The following is a 25412-nucleotide window of genomic DNA, read 5'->3' as shown; positions in this document are numbered from 1 at the left end:
ACCTGCAGTGCCCCAACATCCTGTCTGACTTCACATTGAGCAGCGAAAGCTACATTGCCTACACAGTTAGTGTGAGCCTCCCACACTTTCTGTACTATAGCCGCAGGAATAGGATAAGGACCTTAATGAGGCATTAATTATTACTTTGGAGCCTGAATTGGTCAAGGACAGATGGGCCAGCCCATGCATCCACCAACATGGCTCAGCAAAATCACCCTGTCCAGAACCCCTGGCAGGTAATACAAAATTAAGAGTATGATTCATTGAGCAAATATTGATCTCCTTAGAGCAGATAACATTAAGAGATTTGATTCAAAATCACAAAGGATATGCATTTTATATTGCTTAGTTCTGCACCAGCTAGACACAGCAATAGTCTTCAGAAGCCTTTTGCTTCTGAGAAGTCTCTCTCTTGAAACAGATTTATCACTGCAGTAAAATAACTGGAAATAAGGAAATCCTGCTTCCAGGATGCTTTTATTGTCATAGGAAATTCCCACATCATGAAGTAGGAAGTTCGTTAAAAAAATCATGACCATTTTCCTTGTTTTCATTTTATTGAGAATTTCTGGATTACTGGAATTTTGCAGAACTTTATTTGCAGATACATTCTATTTTGTTCAAAAAATGCAGAACCTGCTTGCAGTCAATGCGGGCAGTCAATCCATATAACATTTGTAAATATAACCAGTCTGACTCAACATTGGGATACAGACAGACTCTAACCTCATAGCTCTAATGCATTGTCTGAGCTGAGATGTCATCTTTTGTTATAAAACCTTGAATTATCTTGAAAATGTGAATTAAAAGAAGTTCTGGGTTTTACATAGTAAAAAACCGAAACAGCAAATCCATTCTAAAAGATGAAAGATTTAACAATCTAGATTTGTACAATGTATCACCGTATCACTGTAATCTTTTGCTATAAATTCTGCTTCTTATGGTCCCGCTTCACAACCACCTGATGAAGAAGCAATGCTTCAAAAGCTAGTGCTTCCAAATAAACCTGTTGGACTATAACCTGGATTGTGTGATATTTAACTTTGTCCACCCCAGTCCATCACCGGCTCCTCCAAATCCTGAAAAAACTAAGACATCATTCCAGCAGAATATAGTAGTTTGTCTTGATATGCTTTACTGTTTCTAGCAATGTTTACAAAAGTATTTGAAAATCTACATGGTTCTACATTAGACATAAACATGCTGTAATATGAATTTTAATTATGACTTAGCAGTTTGCTTGGTTGATTTAAAAGGATTAGCTCATTTATACAATCATGATTTAAATTTTTCATGTTACCAATTCAATACCATTAGTGCTATGCCAGGATTCATACAAATAAACCAATAACAACATGATCAATTCCAGTATCAATATAAAGTATAAACCAAAACAGTAGTTCTGTACAAACTCAGCCAATTAAAATCTGATTTACCTTTGTTCTCCTCTACTGCATGATCTTAGAGTTTCAAATTGATACTTAAAAATGTATTGATCAACATCACCAGATTTTGGACTAACATAATGGCCGAGGTATATCTGGTAAGAACATCGCACAGTGGAATCTTAAATAATTAGTAGCCTTAAATATTGTAAGTGATACGTTATGTAAATAGGTAAATGCTGCAGTCCTAGTTCATGGCGAAGAGACTCCTGATTAAAGCGCTAGAGATTCCTTTAGATCAACTGTACCTCTAAAGACAACTCACCACTTCATTGTCATTTTTTTCATAATTCCTAACAAGTACTGTTTAGGTTTATTAGTATTTAGGTTTTATTAGCAACAATCATGTTGCACTGTAAATATTCATAACCTGAAAAATACTAAATAGAAATAATTTTATAACAGACTCTGTCTGTCTTTTCTCCTGTGCTCATTTCCAAGGGCTGGACCATGTTCTTTCATTGGATTGGTCTATGCTATAGCAAAAGTATTGCTGAAGTTGGCCATTGCCTTCTGCAGGATTCCACTGATACAACCTGCCATCCGGTATACCAGAAGGATCTTTACAGATTGAAAATCAACCTGCTTGGCTAAATTATGCACGCAACTTCTATGGGCAATAAGTCCTGTCAGAGGACTCAAACCTGGAGATTCTGAATTGAGATGTTACCACTGTGCCATACGAACTCTTTCTTATAGAAAAATATGTTTGCAAATATGGTGAAAATATACCAATTTCAATTTTACACTACATACACCTTTATTCATTAACAGCAAATAGAAAAAAAACAGGACCTGGAATTCTAATGGATTGAATTGCTTTTTGTTTTGCATTGTACAGAATTCTAGCTCAGTGACATAAAGCATTTCTAACTTGATAACTTCTTGAATTGTTAACATATTATATTCAACCAAGCAAAAATTTTCACCAAAAAGGAATAGCATGCTTAATGATGTTAATAAAATTTCATTATACACAAAATTGATCAATATTTTCTTTTAGGGAGATTTAGCTATTTTAATTAACAGTTTGTAGGAAAATTAATCATGGATAATACTACTAAATTATACATTGGATTAAAATAACTATTTAAAATTACATCCACGATACTGTTCTGTTGTTGCCACATGCCTAAAGCTATCAACGAAAAATATCATGCATGCACTTAGTCATTCCTGTTGAAAGTCATGCCAGATTCCAATTTGATAAAGAAATCCTTTATGTCAGATGCCACTCTGATAAAGAGGTGACCTTCACCTATATATTACAACACGCTGGCACAGTAGTCAGCACCACTACCTCATAGCATCAGGGACCCGGGTTTGATTCCAACCTTGGGTGACTGTGTGCAGTTTGCACATTCTTCCTGGGTCTGCGTGGGTTTCTGCCAGGTGATCCAGTTTCCTCCCACAGTCCAAAGATGTGCAGGTTAGGTGGCTTAGCCATGGTAAATGTGGAATTACAGCGATATGGTAGGCGGCTAGGTCTGGGTGGGATGCTCTTCAGAGGGAAAGTGTGAACCCAATGGGAAAAATGGCCTCCTTCTGCACTGTAGGGATTCTGTGATGAACCAGATATTAGTCTATTTGCAAATAAAAGTAAAAGAATAAAGGCCAGCTTCTGGCTCTTCTGCAACCTTGGTTTGCCTTGAGGCATTCAGTATCAGTGCTCCCAGTCCACATATCTTCAACTTCACCCACTAGTGCAACCTTGCCCCAGTCTTGAGCTCCTTTGCTCCACCTCCCAACATAGTCCCAGCACTTCCCTTGTCCAAGTCTGAACTGTGCACTTTTTCTATCCTTTAGTATGCTAGACAATCACCCCAACAGCACTCCAAATGCTTGTAATCTTCTTACACAACCACTCCCCAACAATACGCCAGAGATCTGTAATCTTCCTATCCAACCAGACCCCTACAGTACAATAAAAGTAAAAATAAAAAGAATTGCAGATGCTGGAAATCGGAAATAAAAACATCAAGTGCTGGAGAAACTCAGCAGGTCTGGCAGTGCATGTACAGGAAAAAAATAGAGTTAACATTTCAAGTCCAGTGACCCTTTAGACCATAAATGTAGGATCAGAATTAGGCCATTTGATCTACTATGTCTACTCAGCCATTCAATGAAATCATGAATGATTTGACAATCCTTAACTCTACTGCCTTATCCCCGTAACCTGAATTCCCTTACTGATAAAAAAAATCTGTGCATCATACATCTGCTGCTGACTCACTGCATTTCACCAGAACTTTCAGTTTTTGCTCCCAACAGTACTCCCTAGGGCAGCAATCTCCTTATCCGACCCCCAATGCCAGTATTCCAAAGGCCTACAAATGATCCCATCCAAACTCTCAACCCAAACATGCTTCTAAGATTTGCAATCTTCCTACCTAAACCAAACATTGATTTTTACACCCCCAATAGTAATCCGATTTGTAATCCTCTCTCTCCAACCCTAATGAACCCTGATCATCCACTCCAAGGCCCACTTACTCCTCCTCCAGACCGCACATGATTCAATTCAATTACTCCCTGGAAATTGGGGTACTAAACTGTGTGGACTCCTACATCTGCACCAACTACATTATGATGTGCTCAGAGGTCTAAAATCAAGGGCTCTTCAGACCTTTCCATTCTGGGGTAAGAGCCCAAAAGTCAGTACGCCTGAATTTCCAACTGATCATATTTAGAAGTTACAATAATGTACCTTTATCAACATTGATACAATGATAATATATGCAATTTTTAAAATCACTCTTCATACATTGCTTACCTGTGTTTAAGATGCGCCTCCAAATCACAGCGTTGCATCACTTCTTGACAGTTACTTTCAAAAGGGCAAGCCACCAACAGTTTGTCTAAAAGTTTGTGAACAAGAATGCTGGACCTTTTGCACAGTTTAAAATGAAGACTTATACGGTCCAATGGGCAGAAGTTCTTCTCTCGCAAGAAATTACGGAGGCACTTGTAGCAAAACGTATGTCCACAGGGAGTATCCAGTGGTTCCAGTAGAGGCTGCAAACAAATGTGACAAACGAGGTCATCATCCATTTCATGCTGGTAATTGTACAGATGGTTCTCTCTTGTCCAGTGCTGTTGGCCACATTCAAAGCATAATGGATTTAAAGGGGACTCCTGTTCCTCTGGATTAGCATCATCATTAGTAGTACTCATGATCATTCACTTTGGCACGGTTGCTCTCAATCAGTTACTCATCTACAGTCATTAGTCCATAGTCAGATATTCAAATGCAAACTATCCTGGTCCCAGCAATTTCAGATTCTCATTGTTCTGTGAAAAATAAAATCAAAAAACTTCATCTTCCATCAAAGCAAAAGCATTTTGTTTAAGTGTTTACCATTCATCATTAACTGAGGAAGACAAGGTTTAACAGAATCAAAGAATACATTGACGAAAGACAGTTCAATCGTTCCATATAAAAACAGAACAAGTAATTTTACTTCAAATCTCATGGAGATAAAAAGAAACTTAGCTCTAAAAAAAAGTTATGCTTTTATAAGTAATTGTTCCCTTCATTAAAACCCAAAAGCCTAAAGCTGTCATGTATGATCTCACAAAACTTAATTAAATTTGAGTAAAATTTTCAACTTGCTGCCTTGACAAAAAACTGACATGCTGACCAGCTGTTACTTCTGAGCTGGGAGACCCGGGTTCAAGTCCTATTTGCTGCAGAAATGTGTAATATCATCCCTGAACAGATTGATTAGAAAATATAAAATTAGGTGCACATATGACCTAGCAGGTGAGGCTTATGATCAGAGTAGCCCACTCTAAGACAATGATGTCTGAAAATGCCCTTTCTCATCACTACTTCATCTCCTTCACCATCCCCATTATCCATCCATCCTGTGTTAAGAAAATTATTGTTACATCCCTCTTTTCTGCTCAATGTTCACAGTGGCCAGCTTGAAAATAGCTTAATCTCCACTATGATGATCTTATTGCATCTGATACCACAGTCATTTTTGTGATATCAAATCTGAGTTTTTACGCATTACAAGGGGATCGTGGATTAGTCTTAATTCATGGTTACGAATGCAGTAGTTCCCTCCTCTCACTCAAACTTCTAATATAACCACTTGGTCTGCACTTGAAGTCAGAGAATGAGTCTTAAGGGGTGATATTTATATAAAGTTTAATTTTTTCATTTAATTAGCAATTAACTTAAAGTGTAACATTTAGTTAAGAGAAGTCATAACTTCTTGCAGCCTTAAATCGAGGTTATACAAGCTTCTGAGAGAAGATGTAGCCACCTCATTAATGGCTGGTTTAATCTTTTCTTTTGACTTTTCAGTTGAATTCTGAAGCATAAATGTAGACTTGAAACAGCTTCTTGAAGGAAAATTAGTGACAAATCTTTGGAAGACATTCAAATTGAGATTATACAGGTAGAGTGCAGACTTGTTTGCACAAAGAAAAAAGGGTGGTACTGCCAAATCTGGAGTCCCATGGTTATCCAGAAGCACACAGGGTAAGCAAAAAATAGAGATTATGCCAGTCTTGAAAAGGGAGTTTAGAGGAATATGGAAAGTACAGGTGTGAAGTGAAAAAGGAAATTAGAAAGCAAATAGGATCCAAAAAAGTAAAACTCAAGAAAAACCAGTATATGAAGAGCAAAAGACAACCAAGGCAAGAATTAGACCTATCAGAGGTATATTTGATAAGTTGTGTGAATGCAGACATTTGGGTATGTTCAAAACGAGAGTATTGTCTACATTTTCACAAAGGAGAGGGATGATGAAGACATCATAATTAAAGAGTACAGTGAAATAATTGATAAGATACGCATAATGCCAAGTACTCAAGTGACTGACCTCCTTTTGAAGGTGAATAAATCACCCAGGGCCAAATATATTGTATCCAGGCTGTTTAAGAAACCAGGGAGGAAAAGGTAGATGTTTTGTGGATAAATTTTGCTAGCCTCACTAGATACAGGTGAGAACAGGAAATCTGTGAATACTATACCGTTAGACAAAAAGCGTGCAAGGATAGTCCAAATAATTATAGGTCAGTCTGACTCAGCAGGGGGACAAATTACTAGAATCCATACTGAAACAGAGACTTAACTGTTACTTAAGAAGGTATAGGTTAATCAGACACAGTCAGCATGACTTTCTCAAAGAAGGTCATGTCATAGAAACTTAATTGAATTTTTTGAGAAAGGAACAAGGATGATTGATGAGGTGGGGCAGTGGATGTGGTCACCATGAATTTGACAAGGTCTCACAAGTGGGCATGGGCAGAAAAGTTACTGGGTACTGGGGAATGTGGCAAACTGGAGCAGTAATTTGTTCTATGATAGGAAACAAAGAATGACCGTTGATGGACATTTTTGCAAATGAAAAGCTGTTTCTGATAATATCACAAGGCTCAGAGTTGCAAGCATTGCTGTCTGTGGTACTTATCAATGATTTAGACTAAATGTGAGAAGCATGATTGGGAAATTGGCCGATTACACAAGAGAATTGGCCAGATAGTTAAAGTGAAGGGGAAGTTTTCACAAAATTAAAAATCAACACACCAGGTTATAGACCAACAGGTTTAATTGGAAGCACTAGCTTTTGAAGCGCTGCTCCTTCATCAGTGGTTGTGGAGTATACAATTGTAAGACACAGCATGTATAGCAAAAGTTTACAGTGTGATGTAAGTGAAATTATACATTGAAAAATACCTTGATTGTTTATTAAGTCTCTCATCTGTTAGAATGACCATATTAGTTTCACTTCTTTCATATGTAAATCACAAAATTTATTTTAAAAGTTACATTCTCAGGAAGGCTTCAGACTGATAGCAATGATTTGGTTGATTTGGGGGAAAATAGCAAACGGAATTCAGTCCAAAGAAGTGTGAAGTCATTATTTTTCACAGAGCAAACAAAGCAAGGGATTACACAACAAATTGAAGGATATCAGTGGAATAGGACAAGTGAGAGACCTTGGTCTGCATGCCCACAAGTCCCTGAAGATGGCAGTGCAACTTTAAAAGGAGGTAAAGAAGATGTATGGGATGCTTCCACTGTAGATGTCAGCCAGGGCCAAGACCATGGCACTGTGATATCCAGTTGTTCAGGTGATGGAAGAAGAAGTGTGCAATAATAGAAGGGAATTTAATCGTGAGGGGAGCAAACAGGTGCTTCTGCAGCCATAGAATTCACCTCAGGTTGATATGTTGCCTCCTGGATAGCAGCGTGAAGAATGTACTGTAACGCCTGCATGTCTTTCCAAAAATTCTTTGGGGGGCTGGGGGAGGGGTATACAGCCAAAACTCATGGTCCATGTTGGAAGCAATGACAAAGGAAGAAAGAAAAATTAGGTCTTGCAAGCAGAGTTTAGGGAATTAGATTGGAAATTTTAAAGTAGGATGTCAATAATAATAATCTCTAAGTTACTCCCAGTGCCATGCAGTACTGAATATAAATAATAGAAGGATAGAGCAGATGAATGAGAGGCTGGAGAGATAGTGCAGGAGGGAGGGATTTAGATTCCTGAAGCATTGGGACCATTTCTAGGGAGATGGGACCTGTCCAAATTAAATAGATAGTCTGAAACTCACTTCCTGATGGGTAGTTGAGCCCAAAACTCTTGTAACATTTAATCAGTGTTTAGATATTCACTTGCATTGCCATAGCCTTCAAGTATGTATGTTAGCACACTGAGCTGGAAGACTTGTTTTCAGATGTTTCCTCACCACACTAGGTAACATCAGTGAGAGTCTCCGGTGAAGTGCTGAAGTACGCCAGCGCTTCACCAGAGACTCTCACTGATGATGCTACCTAGTATGGGTACAAAACGTCTGAAAACAATCTTCGAGTTCAGCGAGCTAACTTACATATTTATCATCAACCTGAGCTACAAATCTTCTCAAAAATCGATGGCCTTCAAGGATATAGCCATAAGACGAAAAATGAAATTAGTATAATCTGATCATTATTGACTGGTGCAGGCACAAAGAATAGCATTCTGTGCTGTAAATGACTTATGAGACTCTCTTCATTGGGCAAGGTATTGAATATATGAATGCATACAAGGGTGTCACTAGCTTGGTTACACCTGGAGTTTTGTGTACATTTCTGGACATCATTACAGAAGTACATAATTGCTCTAGAGAGTACAGAAGTGATGCCAGGGCTTGAAAATTTCAGGTATGATGAAATACTGAAAAGGCTAAAGATTGTTTTCCTTAGACCAGAGAAGATTTGGAAGTGAACTAATTCAAGTTTATAAAATAATGAGATACATACATAGAATAAACAAGGCAGATTTATTTCCTCTAGTGGGGAGATCAGTTATATGGTACAGATCTAATGCGATTATTCAAAAAATTAGAAGGGACAAGAGGGGGAAAATACCTTTCAGCCAGAGGTTGAAGAGTCTCGAATTTTTGGACTAATTTGTTGGCATAAAAGTAGAAACCATCAAGTCCATTCAAAAGGAACCCGAAGTGCTGTCATTTGAAAGGCCATAGACCAACTTCTGAAAATTGGGATTAGAACAGGTACCTTGTTTATTTAGCTGGCAGAGACACGATGAGCTGAATGGCCACTTCCTGGCCACACACCAAATCTCCCAGCCAATCTGAACTGGTCAGTTCTTGCCATTCCAGCAGCACCAGGCTTGGTAGTGAGTATGGTCAGGACTACAAACAGACTCATGGGAAAGACAGACAAAGATCCTGGACCAAGGTGAGTCAGCAATATTGCGGAGTGTTATGGACCAGGCCCATAACGTTTTAAGTTAGCCCAGACTCTAACTTTCATTTTTTTTAGGAGGACGTATAGGGAATATTCCAGGAGTGATGCAGTCAGTCAAACTATCAGCTTTAAACAAAACAGAATTTATTTAAACATCATCAGATGAAACACAAACAAAATAAAACAGAATTTAGAATAACTTATTTGATAACCCAACCGATTCTATCACAACTTAACAAAAGCTGTTCCAATTCCTGCAACATCCCAAAAACACACCCCTTGGCAAAAGGTAAATTCAAACACAGGTTCTTAAAGGCAGGAGAGATTTCACAGAGGAAGTTCAGGCAAGACCTCTGTTGAAGCATGCAATCACTTTTCACTGTAGCTGCTTCTCTAGGTCCCCAGCAAGTTATTGACTGCTTGTGAAAACAGACCAAACTAGAAATAAAAACCTGAACTGGAAAACTATCCACTTCCCTTTCATTGTACAACTGTTTTTAAAAAAAAATCTAAAGGCCTCCTCTGATTGTTGACTTCAGCAGTGTCTGTTAGCCATTTCAGCACCACTGACTTGACTACCCCTCTTGAAATAAACCGAGGTCAACATAACTTTCTAAAGGAGCAGCATCGTCACAGGAGGAACAGATTGGACCTATTAGGGAGGGGGAACTGCACGTGAGGAAGATGGAGTTTGCAATATAGATGGGGAGAAAGGAAGTGAAGTACTATATTTTGGGTGGGTTAAAAATGCATGAAGGCTGGCCCTCAAAGAAAGTCCTCCTTTCTTTCCCACCATTTTTAAAACATCATCTGGAGGAAAGCAAAATGGGCCATCCATTAATGCCTGCCTGCCCAGGGCAATGTTATTATGCCAGCATTACGTTGAGGTTAAACTAACTTTTAAAAAATGGCAATTGATCTTTAATTATTTGTTTACCTATACTAGGTAACTGTGCCTGCTCAGTCACGTGCTAGCTGGGAATTGGCTTAGTATCTTAATGCACAAAACATTCACTATAAGATAAATGAACTGACAACGTAAATCAAGACAAATGGACATGATCCCATATAGCTATTACGGAAACATAGTTATGAGGAGATCAATACTGGGAACTTAATATTCAGAGGTATTTGACCTTTCGGAAAGACAGGAGAGGTAAAAAAAAAGGTAGATAGTAGCACTGTTGATATGAATCGAAATGAAGATACTTGGGAGAAATTATCTAGGTTTAGATGATGTAGAGTCCATTTGGGCAGAGGTAAAAAAAACAGCAAGGGTAAGAAGGCATTGGTAGCAGTACAGACCCTAAAACAGTAACCACTTTGTAGGAAAGAATATACACTAAATAATAAGAACATAATAATAAAAAGAATAGAGCAATAATTATGGGTGACTTGAATGTTCACATTGATTGGGTTAATTAAATTGGAAAGGGTAGTTATGGCAATAAATTCATCAGGGATATTTTCCTGGAACAACATGTCATGGATCCAATCAATCAGGGTGCAGGCTATCTTGGATATGGTAATGGATGATGAGGCAGGTTTAATAAATGCCTCATAGTAGAAGATCCTGGGAAGTAGTGATCACAACATAATGAATTTAATATTCAGTTTGAGAATGAGAAACTTAGGTCAGAAACAACCGTGTTTAACTTAAATGAAGGGAATTACAATGAAATAAGGTTAGAGTTGCTAATGTGAGCCAAGCAGACAGATTATCAAGAGTGATTGTAAGCAAGCCATGGCAAACAATTAAAGATGTAATTCATGATTCTCAGCAAAACCACATCGCAGTCAGAAGGAAAGATTCTCAGAGAGGGATATATGAACCATGGCTAACCAAGGAGGTTCAGGAGAGTATTAAGTTGGAAGAAAATGCATGTAAGGATGCAAAATTCAGTGAAAGCCGGAAAGACTGGGATAAATTTAGGACCCAGCAAAAGAGGACTAAAAAGATAATAAAGACAGAGACAATAAACTACAAGGGCAAACTAACAAGGAATATAAAAACTGCTAAGAAGAACTTTTCTAAATATATAATGAGGAAGAGAAAAGTCAAAGTAAATAGAGGTCACTTAGAAAATGTAGCCAAATCTGTAGAGAGCTCAAAAATAGATTGAAAAGCAGGTTGCAAGAAGGATACAAAAGGTTTACAGAGGATATTAATAAGTGGGCAAAAAGTTTGCAAATGGAGCATATGCAGGAAAATATTAAGTTATTCATTTTGGAAGGGAGAACAAAATTATTTAAATGGAGAAAACTGCAGAAAGCTGCAACATGAAGGATGGGTGAGTTGTGGGGGCGGGGAACCCAGAAAGCCAGAACACAGCTGCAGCAGGTAATCCCAAGGCTAATGGAATGTTGGCCTTATTTCAAGGGGATTGGAATATAAGAATAGGGAAGTCTTACTGCAACTATACAGTGTGCCAATGAGACCACATCTGATGTATCATGCACAGGTTTAGTTCCCTTAATTAAAGAAAGACATTATTTCATTGCAGGCAGTTCAGAGAAAGTTCACTAGGTATGGAGGGATTGTCTGATGAGCGAGGTTAAACAAGTTGAGGGTCTACTCATGGAATTTAGAAGAATGAGAGGTGATCTCATTGAAACATATAGGAACTCTTTAGAGGCTTGACATAGTAAATGCTGAATGTGTGAGTCTACGACCAGAGGGCACAACCTCAGAATTAAAGGGCGCAAATTTAAGACTGAGGTGAGGAAGAATTTCTTCTCTCACAGGGTTGAGGTTTTGCAATTCCTTGCCACACAAAGCTGTGGGGCAGAGGTCTTCTGCATGTTTAAGGCTGAGAAAAATAGATTGTATGGGATCAGTATGAGAATTAAAGGTTGAGGGCAGGAAGGTGGACATGAAAATTGCCAGATTAGCCATGATCCTATTGAACAGCGGAGTATACTCCAATTCCTATTTCATGTGGACAGGTAAAATCCAGCTCCCTTCAATCATGGGAGACATGAACCAGAATCTGGGTACAAATAGCAAGACGGCATTGATCATGGCTTTTTTTATGATAATACTCGTCATTTTTAAAATAAAGTTCCCAAACATGTTTTGCAAAAGTTAATAAAAACTTTAGAACTATGGAAAAAATAACCACCAGTAAAAGTAGTAGCCTGGATTTAACAATGATGAAACCAGTGTTCACTATCATTAGTCACTAAAACTGACAGCAATAGGATGTATAACACAAATAACCAAAATACCATTGCTAATATTCCTCTGAACGTGCTGACATTTCTCAAAAATACAATCTCTAAGTAGTGAATCAATGAACATCCATTCTTATTTTGTTAGTCTCACTGTCAACGTATTTTTGAAGCATTAGTACAATAAATACCAATTGTCCTCAGAAGTTAAATGTTATATTTGTGGAATGCCAGATTTCTTCAATGCTAAGAGTTTAAAGGGGTCTTAGGCAATAAAAATGTTACATTGTAGGAGCTTTTCAAGCTGCCAAAGTTTATTTGTTTGATAACTATCCTTAAAGGCACAGTAAAGGAAAGAAAACACGCATGTGCCAGATACCACAACACCTCAAATGTATCCATTTCTCTAAATTTATGGCTCAATAAGACTAATGGACTAAACTAACCATCTTCAATGGTTGCATCAATGATCTTCCTTCCATCTTAACGCCAGAAGTGAGATCAGTCATTCACTGATGATTACATAATGTTGCAAATGTTGCTGAACTACTCAGATACTGAAGTATCATGTCCAATTGCAGCAAAACCGGGACAATATGAAGGCTTGTGCTGATAGGTGGCAAGTAACATCAAAGCATCTCTGCTTGACATTTAATGGCATGAAATGTTCCCTATAAACACCAAGGTTCTGTGCATAGCTATCAGTGTTGGCCTGCTGATTGCAGCATTGACTTTGGCTCCAGACATTGCTGATGTGCACAGGGTCAGAGGTCTGTACCAGTCAGAAAATTAGTGGGAATGCTGATTGCATTATCATTCCCGAATCTCTGCTATCAACATCCTACGGAATGTCATTGACTGGATTGCCTGCCACACTGAACTAGCCATATAAATACTGTGGCTACAACAGCAAGTCAGAGGTTAGAAAATCTACGCCGAGTCACTCACTTCTTACTCTTCAAAGCCTGAACACTACCTATAACACACATGACAGGATCGTTTTGGAATATTCTCCACTGGCCTCCATGATTGAAGCTCCAACAACTTAAGCAGTTTGACCCCAGCCTGATCAAAGTGGCCCAGTTGATTGGCACACTATCCACCATCTTCACCAATCACTCCCTTTACTACTGATGCACAGTAGCAGCAGCTAAAGTACACGTACAATATGCATTGCAGTAACTCACTGAGGCCACTGACAGCACCTTTTAATCCCACAGTCTCTACCGCATAGAAGGACAAAGTACTCAAATGTATGGGGATACCACCACCTTGAAGTTTCCTTCCATAGTCCTGACTTGGAACTATGACACCACTCCTTCACTATTGTTGGGTCAAATTTCTGGAATTCTTTTCCCAACTGCATTGTAGATGTACATCAACCACCATTAATAGCAGAGGTTCAAGTGCAGGCAGCTCACCAAAATTCATCTAAATTCCTACTAATCTATTCATTATTACGTTTAAATCTATGACACCAGATTATTGGCCTCTATGCGAACAAGAACAGATTGGGTTGGTCAAAACTATTAATTGCCATTTGATTGACCATTTACATCACTCAAGCTCTGATATTCCTTTATATTCTTTCCATGATATGCAATTTCAGCATTGTAATTATATCTGTGGGTGTTGATTAAGGTTTTTCCATTTTAAACTCTGCTGATACATTTAATGCTAGCTAAAGGATACAGAGAAAACATTCTTGAGCCTTAAGCTATTTACTGACATTAATAAACTTTATCGCTGAAGTTTAGTTACTTAAATCCTTAATTTGAATTAAAAACCTGGCGAGTCTTTCCAATGTAACTATACTGCTACTATTATTATGTATACAATTTTTATTTTCTCAAAAAACAGTACACTGTTGGTTGATACATACTCAGCTGTTGTGCCACCCACAGCAGTGTACTTGTTTTCAAGTGATGAATCGTGATTTATACCTCCTACATTGTGTGACTCATATTGCTGTGCAATGGCACTATAATATGCAAGTGATACATGTAGAGGCTGATCAGAAGGCAGAAGAGATAATTGGAAAAAAAATCCCTTGCAAGTCATTTATTCTAAATCAAACACAAGTCAGTTTAAAAAGTGATGCATCACCATCAACTTTAAAAACATGCATTAAGACTATCTACAGGCAGGAATTACAATGCCCTTCTGTTGTCAAGAATGTAAAAAATAAGCTTGTTCTAAAGTCAGGTTTTGACTTTCAAAATAATCTTCTACATAAAATTATATTATTGCCAAATCTGCAGAATATGGTACCGCCATATGTTTTGTGACCTCTTTTTTGATTTAAAACTTGTAAAAATAAAACAGATGAAAATAATATTTAAACACAACTATTCTTGGCTGAAAGTCCAGTACGCTTTTGGCAAATACCTCCTATCTCTCTAGGAGACATGCAAATTAGTTCAGAATGTGCAAATATTTCCTAGATTCCACAGGACCTTATACAAGGCACCTACTTAAATTTTTTCAGTGGTGTAATGGGAGCTGGGCTTGAGTACTTCCAACACTAGGCCTTTTTGGCACCATTGCCTCACTAGGAATCCAGGCCATCATTGGCTCAGACTTCTCTAATGGCCTTGATCCAAGCCAACTTAACGGTAGCGCAATTTGTTTAAAGATCTGAAATAATTTTCAGTAAAGGACAATCATTGCTACAGACAGAATTCTTCTTACATAGTTTGCAGTCTTCCTGTGCCATTAAAGAGGCAGACAGCTGACATTGCTATAAGAGTGAACTGGCCTCCACTTAACCATGTTAACTTGACTTGCATTGGCAGTAATGTTCCAGGATGGATGTGAGCCGTCACTTATACTGGAATGCATTCTTCCTGACTTTAGTCTGCAACCACTTCGGTTATTAAATGCTAAATGCAAAGCATATGGATTATTTTCATTTACAGCTTACTCAGAACTAAAACAATTATTTGTTTTATAAAACTCTAATTGCATTTGTCAAATTTCCTAAATGTATTCAAATCAAATTATTAGAAGTTGTGTGTCCAGTTAAAAACTTCACATTTGAAATCACTAAGCGTCTGTACGACAAAAGGTTTAATGGATTCAATAACTACTAACTTCTTGTGAGTAAATATCTAATTTACTCATCAGCTCTGATGAAGCGTCTTTAATACTTGAAACGTTAGCTTACTCTCTCTCCACAGGTGCTGTGAGTTGGGATAAGGGAGGCATTTTCAGTATGACAACCTGGAATGCTACAGAGATCAATGCTGGGAACACAATTAATTACAATATATTTGAATGACTTGGATGGAAGAAGTGAGGCCACACAGAAACAAAAAAGATGACTAAGGTTCGATCTGGAAGCATGGTCTCTAAGAGGAAAGCAGCAGCTGTAGCCAGATCACTGGCACCATGATTGCCACTGTTGTACAGCAGGGAGGGTTGAAGTTTAGGCAAGCAGTCGTGATAGGGGTCTCGATAATCAGGAGCAGATAGGCATTTCTGTGATCACAAATGAGACTCCAGGATGGTGTATTGCCTCCCTGTCATCAGGCTCAAGGATGTCTCTGAGAGCGCACAAAGATTTCTGATGGGGTAATGGTGAGTAACCAGACCTTGTGGTCCATATTGGTACTAATGACAAAAGGCAGAATGCAAAGGAAGTTCAGGGAGTTAGGTAGGAAGCTGAAAAACCTCTACGAATGTAATCTTGGGATTATGCCCTGTGCCACTTGCTAGTGAGGTTAGGAATAGGAAGAGGGTACAGTTAAATACATGGCTAAAGAGCTGGTGAAGGAGGGCTTCAGGAATGCGGATTATTAAGGCGCCTTCCAGGGCAGGTGTGATCTGTACAAGGACAGATTGCACCTAAAACTTGACAGGCACCAATATCCTGGCAGGAAAGTTTGCTAGTGCTGCTCGTGAGAATTTAAATTAGTGTGGTGGGGGCCAGAAACCAGAGCAGTATGTCAGAAGAGGAGTGAGAGGCTAATGTCAGTAAGACTAAGAGGAAGAACACACAGGGAGGGGTTACCAAACACGGAAGGATTGGTGGTCTGAGGTGTATTTGTTTTAATGTCAAGAATATGACAGATGGATTTAGAGCTTGGATTAATACTGGTACAGAATCGTTTATCCGAAATCCTTGGAGCCAGTTGTCTTTTGGATTTCAGAATAAACGATATTTTCACAGTGAAATTTTAAAAACTCTTACTGAACAGCAGACCCACGTGACCCAATTGCGCTGAAACACAATTGTTGCCTGCCAGTGCTGGGCCACACCACCACATTACACCTGAGTGATGTGGGTCGAGTGGATGTGGAGTTGGTTCACTTGTTCGCATGCCAAGCAACCTTGTTATACAGAAAAAAACTTTACGAATAAAACATCGGATTTCAGAACTTTTCTGATTTCAGATTTTGTACTTGTACATCTAACTATGATTTTGCACCTATTACAGAGATTTGGGTTGAGAGAGCCGGGAGAAGGACAAGATTGGCTGCTTAATATTTCTGGGATTTAATTGTTTCAGGCGAGAGAGAGAGGGATGTAAAAAATAGAGATGGGGGAGTTGTGTTACTGATAAGGGGGAATATCACAACTGTACTTAGGGAGGATACCTTAGAAGGCTCATTCAATGAGGCCATATGGATCGAGTTCAGGAATAGGAAAGGTGCACACTAATGGGATTGGTACTACAGACCTCCCAACAACCAGATGTGTTGACAGATTATGGAAAAATGTAAAAACAGAGTTTCTGGTGGTGGGTGATTTTAACTTACTCTATATTGACTGGTACTTACAGTCAGGGCATGGATGGGGGATAATTTGTTCAGTGTTATTCAAACATTTTTTTTCAAACAATACATAAATAGTCTAACTAGGGAAGGGGCCATACTGGACCATGCTTGTGTTTGTCATTTATATAAATGAGTCAGATGAGTATATAGGAAGCATAGTTAGTAACTTTGCAGATGACACCAAAATTGGTAGCATTTTGGACAGTAAAGGTTTTCTAAGATCAACTGGGTCAATGGCGCTCAGGAGGGGCACATGGAGTTTAATTTGGATAAATGTGAGGTATTGCATTTTGGTAAAACAAACAAGGACAGGAAATATACAATTAATGGTAGGGCCCTGGGTAGTGTTGTAGAACAGAGAAGCCTTGGGGTTCGGTTACATAATTCTTTGAAATTTGTGTCACACGTAGACAGCGTGGTTAAGAAGGTGTTTAGCACACTTGCCTTTACTGCTCAGACTTCGGAGTATAGGAATTGGAACATCACGTTGAGGTTGTGCAGGATGTTGGAGAGGTCTCTTCTGGTACTATGAGCAGTTCTGTGCGCCTTGCTATTTAAAAGATCTTACTAAACTGAAGAGGGTTCAGAAAAGATGTACTAGGATTTTGCCAGGAATGGAGGGTTTGAGATACAAAATTACACTGGAAAGACTGGGACATGTTTCACTGAAGTGTAGGATGCTGAAGTGCTACCTTTTTGAGATTTATAAAATCACAAGGGGCATAGATAAGGTGAATGACAAGGGATTTTTCCCTGAGGGCATGCAAGTTTAAAACTAGGAAGCATATTTTTAAAGTGAGAGGAGAAAAATTTAAATAGGGGCAATTTTTCTTTTACACAGAGTGGCTTGTGTTTAGAATAACAGTCAGAGAAAATGATGGATGCAGGTACAGTTACAATGTTTAAAAGACATTTGGATAAGTCCATGAATGGGAAAGGTTTGGAGGGATATGGGCCAAGCGCAGGCAGACAGGACAAGTTTAGCTTGGGAACGTGGTCAGCATGGATTGATTGGATGGCAGGGTCTGTTTCCTGGCCATATAATTCTATGACTCTATGACACTCAAGGTCAAAGAAGGGAATTTATGCATGCAACCAGAGGATGGCGAGTCTTGGGAGGGGTATGTTGATATTCTAGGGCATGTCAATATAAAAAAGGAGATATTGGGTGTTTTTGAAAAGCATTAAGTTAATAGGTCTCCGGACCTGATGGAATCTATCCCAGAATGTTGAGGGAGGCCGATAAGGAAATTGCTGGGACCTTGTACGAAATCTTTACATCCCTCCTTAGTTAAAAGGAGAGGTCCCTGAGGATTGGAGAATAGCCAATGTTATTCCTTTACTTAAAAAGGGTAACAGGCATAAGTTGGGAAATTATGTTAGCGGTAGAGAAATTATTAGAGAAAATTCTTAAAGATAGAATTTACTCTCATTTGGAAAAATATGAATTTATTAGCAGTAGGCAGAATGGCTTTGTGTAGGGAAGGTTGTGTCTCACAAATTTGAGTTTTCAGGAAGTGACAATGATCAGTGATAAGGACAGGGCAGTAGAGGTTGTCTAATATGAACTTTAGCTAGACTTTTGACAAGGTCCTTCATGGTAGACTGATAACACATGGAATCCACAATGAACAGGTAAGATGGATAGAAAACTGGTTTAGCAGGTCAGGTGCGACTTGGATGCTGCCTGACCTGCTGTGCTTTTCCAGCAACACATTTTCAGCTCTGATCTCCAGCATCTGCAGTCCTCACTTTATCCTAAAAAACTGGTTTAGTCATGGAAGACAGAGAAGGCAGTGGAAGGGTGTTCTTTTTTCTGACTGGAGCTCTGAACAATGGTGTTCTGCAGGGATCAGTGCTGGGTCCCCTATTGTTTGTTTTACATTGATTTGGAAAACATAGATGACCTGATTAGTAAGTTTACAGATGACACAAAGACTGGGGGGAGCTACAGACAGTAAGGATTGCCGAAAGATATGGCAGGATATAGATAGGCTGGAGGCTTGGCTAAAGAAATAGCAGATTTAAGTTTGATTGTACAAATACAAGGTGATGCATTTTAGAAGGTCTCATGCAGGAGGAAAATATATAGTAAATGGCAGAACCTCTGCACCAACATACAGAGGGATCTAGGTATACAAATCCACAGTTCCTTGAAAATGGCAATATAAACGAGTAAGGTGGTCAAGGCACACGGCATGCTTGCCCTCATCGGTCAGGGCATAGAGTATAAAAACTAGCAAGTCACGTTACAGTTGTACAGACCTTTAGTAAGGCCACAAGGTTATGGAAGGCTTTGGAAAGAGTACAATAACAGTTAACCAGAATGTTGTCTGATTTGGAGGGTATTAGCTATGAGGAGAGATTGGACAATCTTGTTTTTTTTAATTGAGCAAAGAATGATGGTCGAAATGATAGAAGTTTACTAAAACATGCGAGACACTGATAGAATGGATAGTCAGAGTCTTTTTCCCAGGGTAGAAGTGCCAATTACAAGGGGCTTGGTTTAAGGTAAAAGGGGGTAAGTTTAAAAGGAGATGAGAGAGACAAGTCTTTTTTTTTTACAAAAAGGGTGGTAAGATCCTGCAATGCACTGTCAAAGGAGGTGGTGGAGGTGGATATAAATATAACATTTAAGAGGCATCTTGACAGATAGTTGAATATGCAGAGAATAGAGGGCCACAGACTGCAAAGAGGCAAAACGTATTTAGTTTAGAAAGGCATTATGTGTTGGTGCTGTCTTGGTGGGCTGAAGAGCTGTACTGTTCATTGTTCTAGGTTTAGACTTTTTTTTTAATATAGTGATATCCATACTGCAAATTTGACAGCAAAAAGACCTTTAGCAATTTACCAAATTTACCAAGGTAAGTAGTACATCTGCTGTATGGTACAAATGTATGTTTTCACCTTTCTTTTCTGGAACATTTTCAGAAACTAGTTTCCATTGGGGAAGAACTCCCTTTGTTAACAAAATAAGTACACCACTAAATGTATAAAACACCCAATTACTGACAAACAAATAGACACATAAAGCCACCAGGAGCAGTATATAACAAGAATAAAATAAAATAGGAAATTAGGTGGTGGGGACAGAAAACTAAGTGAAAACTATAGATAAAAGTAATACATCCCAGGCCCCACTATGCCAACCTATATCTAAAGGCTTTTGAGTGTATTGGTGGATACTGTGAGATACTTATTCCAGGACACCTGAGCACAATTGTAACCACAGAAGAGAAACTATTCAGTCAGGAAATATGAAAATACGACACATTCCTCGACTCACTGCCTGGACCAGTAAGAATTCAACAGAAATTCCTAAATTACAAATTACTATAGACACTGCCACTAGGAGCACTGTAACAGTAACAGAATCTTTTTTAAAAAGGAGCACACAAAGGGTGGACTCAATTAAAACTGAGTTAAGAACCTAGTTTTTCTCTTTATTTTATAAACCTGTCAAATTAAACAATCACTCAATTAATAAACAACAAATTACATGCACCATAAGCAGTGTAAGAAATCAGCTATTTTTGTTGTTAATAAACCTGTTCAGATACATTTTGACACAGGTCAGACTTGAACCTGGACTGCCTGGCTCAGAGGTAGGGACATTACCACTGCACTTCAGAACTCAGCTTTCTTTAAAAAAAAATCAATAAGCTATACTAAACCAACTGACAAATTAAATATCTTATGAATAATGCATATACTGTATTTACCAATTTCTGTATTTAATTGAACCAGATAGATATAGAAAATGATTCTGCATAATATATCATCACACAAAATTGCTACAATCAACTCTTCCACCAAATTCCTTTTTTGCAGTATTGAGAAAATAATTCTCTGTATTCAAAGGTAATGTCTTCCAGAAAAAGTGTGTCTTGTGTGGATGGACAATTCAGAGATTCAACTACCTGCAATGGTTAGCATTTTAGTAAATGTTTGATTTCATATTGTTAAGTATTGCTCTTTGTATAATTTGGTTATATACATCTATAAGTATAATAAATTTTGTAAGCATAAAAAATGTACAATGCCAGAACTCTCCTACAACAGCCTTGTCCCCTTATCAGAATTAATGTTCTACAGGTCAGTGGCATAGAATTTCAAAATGTATTGCCGTCTTGGGGAATTACAAATGATATACACCAAATTCTACTTTAATTAAGTTTGATTCCAGCAATTTTTCAATTAAATTTGATCATGAACTCTATTATGTAGAAGAACATTGGTCAATGAAAGACAATTGCTTAATGTAGTTATGTCTAGAGTCTCAGAAACATAAGCTGATAGCTTCATTAATTGTCTACTACAAATTTCTCACTGGCTACAGGAATTACTGCAGTGCAACAGATTTACCTACAAAATAATTTTAGGAGAAACTGTCATAAGACACTCATGAAACACAAATAAAAAGGTAGATTATGTGTATGTGTACTTAACATCTATTGTCTTTTCATAACCAAGAAAGTACTTTACTCAAATGGTCAAAAATATTCACAACACTCTCCAGACCTACTATTTTATCAATAAAATAACTACCGTCACATGTTGGTTAAATACAAGTATTGAGACCTGAGACCAAGTTTTTCTATGAAACAAAGGGTACAACCAGTATAAATTGCCAGGATTTGTAGTGTGAAATAGCTGCCCCACAAATTGCTGGCTAATTTGGATTGTTCCATAGTCAGCTTCACAAAACAACTTGCACTTAATATCCATTATTTTCATCAAGTTGATATATTTGCACATTAATGCATATTAATGCAAAACAGAAAATAATTAATAAATGCCTTTCAAATTACTTAACAATTGTTCATGACTATCAATCAATTTTTGTTCAGAAAATGAATAGAAGCATGGCATCTGATCTCCTTAGGGTGTGAACTGTTTTAGCAGATTGAAAAGCTTTTCTAAAAAAAAATAACTTTTCAAATTATTTAGTCTAATTTGCTTTTGTGCCAATTTGACATATAATTCACCCTTATTCTCAGTCTTTCCAATACCTATATACTCAAATAATAACCTATCCTGTGGAAAAGTGAAACTGATTTTTTAGCTAAACTCTTTATTCTTACCACCTGCTCATATAAAAATTAGTACCTAGCTCTTTACAATAATATGGCATTAAATATTGGGGGAAAAAGCATCTACCTAAAACAATGAGGTTAAATGACTGAAAAATAAATACTGTATATACTCAAGTTGAAAATAAACACACCCTGGTGCATACATAATAAAATCATTGAATAGCACAGCACTGATCATGGCTGCTCAGACACATGTCAACACATTATGTCAAAATACAAAATATTTCTAGTTCCTTGCGCAGTACTTTTCAGAGGTGGGTCAGCTGGATCAGTATCTGGATTGGTAACTCTACTAGTCAGGGATGAGTGAGAATGATTTTCAACTTCTCCAAAAAGCTTTCCCTCTCTCTGGACCCAACCGCACTCACCCACTTTGAACCCCGCAACCTCCATGCCCCCGCACCCCCAGTAGTGGACTTGACATTGCCTTTCCAATCTGATTCTCCCTCTACCCCTGTCCCAGACTCTCATCGCCACTGGATCCTACCCTCTGCAGCCATCTGCAGTGCCCAACACATCCAGGCCTGACAGACTCCATCTGGCCCCCTTGCCACCTTGTGCCTTGCCCCCTAATTACCTGCAACACTGTATCCACATGGCCTCCCTCTGCACTTAATGCCCTGTGCAGTTGGCATCCTGTCCTCTCCACCTATCTGGCATCTTACCTTTCCCAGCATTCAAACCTCACACTTACATCATATACTTTTTGACTGCGGCTGTCAAAATGGCTGTTTTCATTCAGTAACTTTAAAAAAAAAGCAGCTGTCTGCTGTGAAAAAGCAAAAATGGTTTGCCTTCCCTTTACTCTTCTGCACTATGTTTGAACTATGAAAGGAAGTACTGCTCCACTTTCTGAAGGAACCCTAATCAGAATCACCTGTCAGATATGTGGAGCTCTTTCATTGTTTAATAGGAGTGGAATGGTAATCTGTATGAGATAGCATAATTTGGAATTGTAGTCTTAGATGTGCAACTTTTACATGAGTCCATATCGTACTTACTTTTCAGTCATTTAAACTTATTAGTTAAAGAGATGCTTTGTTCCCAATATTCAGTCCTTCACTGTTAAAGAACTAGAAACTAATTTTTATGTGAGTTTGTAGTGACATTTACTGTCAATCTGAGCCATGTCCTGAGTAAGAACACACCAGTCTATCAGTTCACCAGCAACACCAAGTGCTGAAATAAATAGTGTATGAACATGCACTATGTTGACTCTTATTTTAACTTTTGGGAACCAAAAGATATAACATTGTGGCAGCAGTTATCTGCAAGTAAAAAACTAAACATTTCAAAACAAGTTTAATGCCGAATTAAATTGAAAATCAAGTCGACAATGAGAGAGAAAGAAAAATGAGTGAAACGAGCAAATCTAAAATAAGACACTGCGGTAGCAATGATCACACAGCTCCAGCCTGTGAAAATTAAAGGCTGATGATGTCATTAACGACATGTGACAAGTTTGACAAAAGACTATCATTCAGTCACTTTCTAAAAAAGTATTACTAACAAAGAGTTATGGCTACATTCTTTTTTGGTATGAGGGAAATGGTTAATTTTGTTTAACAGCTGGGAAATAAGTTCAGACAGTGCAGTAGTAGCCAAGGCAGGTAGAACTTTTGAAACATTCAAAGTTCCTCTGCAGCAAAAATCAAGCCATCAGATCTACTGATATGCATTTTAAAGCTTGCAGCAGGAATTAGATGAAGTTGTTGCCAATTTCTTAAAACTATTAGACGATGCAACCAGAAAATGTAAATATAAGAATGCAGATTAAAGGCTCCTGGATTAATTTATTTGGGACTTTGCAAACCCTGAATTATAAAAAGAATCGATTGAAAAGGGCAAGTTCATAATGTCACAGGGTGTAGATGCGGCTGAAACATAAAAGCTTGAACAAACAAATGAAGAACTGACAACAGAACATTAGCTATTTGGGTAAATATGAGGAAGACAGTACGGTTGGCATGTCTGGAAAAATTTCACCAAGGTTTTAGTAATTCTAGTGAAATAAGTTAACAGCGACCAGCATCCTGCCACCAAGTCCCCCATTATTTACATGTGCACAGTACATGAGCTCTGACCAGCTAGCTCAGAGCCAGTCCCTCGAATAGCGCGATCTTCTGAATCTGTCTCTGTCAGCCAAGGCTCTCTGATTGGCCCTGATTAACAACTCCCATCACAGATTTCATAGTCAATGAGATCTACCTGGCCCGTGTTCCAATCATTACATCCCTCCCTCACTACGTCCAGGGATGTAGACCTGTTCTTTTTCTTGTAGCTTCTCCCAGTACATTGTCGTCCAAGGTCCAATTCCTCTGACTTGGACGGAGGTGGCATATACCGGTCAGTAGCTCTTCTCTTGCATCTGGAGCATCTCGGGAGAGCTTCCTCTTCTTCAGGGGGTAACGGTATCGAAGCATTTCTTTGATGTTAGACGAAGGGAGAGAACTCACTGTTTCTAATGGCATTTCTGGCTGTTCTGAGGGGTTAGATATGTTTTGCTCCTGCACAGTTTGTGAGGTAACAGCTATCATATGATCCTGACCAAACATGTGGATCACCTCACCTACTTGGACTTTGTATGTCACGGGCCCTGACCTCACCTCGTACCCATGCAGAGTTATTTCCGTGGTTTCGACACCAAACTTTATCCCCTTAAGTAAACTGTCTCTTGCGCTCAGAGTAGGCATGTGGCTGGCATTGGCATTCCTGTTGCCGTTTCACCCTCCTCCCAGGTCCAGGAATATCAGGCTTAATCTGGTGTGGAGTTTTCTCTCCATAAAAAACTCTGCTGGAGCTATCCCTGCAGTTGCATGAGGGGTTGTCCTATAATCAAATATGAACCGGAACAATTTGGTATTGAGTGAAGCTGTAGGGTGTTTCTTTGAGCCTGCCTTCAATGTTTGGACGATGGATTGTTTTGAGCTGTCTGAACATGGCAAATGCCATTCAACTTTAGAAATTACTCAAAATCTCTGCTGGTAAATTGTCCACGAGCAATGTTTCTGAGATTTTGTGTATTGCGAACTATGATCACAGTTTTTCAATTGTCATCCTTGAGTTTGCCAAATGAACTCAATGCACATCCAACCACCTTGAATGGGCATCCACAATGACCAAGAACATTCAGGACTGGCTAGTCAGTGCTTTTGCATGTTTACATCATTAATCCCACATACAAAACAGTCTCTCAGCATCTTATACAGG

General features: G+C 38.4%; 1 protein-coding gene across 3 annotated transcripts in view; it reads right to left on the bottom strand.

Moving 5' to 3' along the window:
• Positions 1 to 25412, bottom strand: part of lnx2a (ligand of numb-protein X 2a) — a 122820-nt gene that overhangs the window by 88315 nt on the left and 9093 nt on the right. For all 3 annotated transcript variants that reach the window (XM_072577301.1, XM_072577300.1, XM_072577299.1), the window contains exon 2: positions 4219 to 4736. In XM_072577301.1, coding sequence (XP_072433402.1) covers positions 4219 to 4625 — 407 coding nt within the window. In that variant the 5' untranslated portion in view covers positions 4626 to 4736. The remainder of the gene's footprint in view (positions 1 to 4218; positions 4737 to 25412) is intronic.

This window comes from Chiloscyllium punctatum, chromosome 9, assembly GCF_047496795.1.
Source record: "Chiloscyllium punctatum isolate Juve2018m chromosome 9, sChiPun1.3, whole genome shotgun sequence".
Lineage (NCBI taxonomy): Eukaryota > Metazoa > Chordata > Chondrichthyes > Orectolobiformes > Hemiscylliidae > Chiloscyllium > Chiloscyllium punctatum.
The sequence above is the reverse complement of the archived record's forward strand: the minus strand, read 5'-3'. Positions and strand labels throughout refer to the sequence as shown.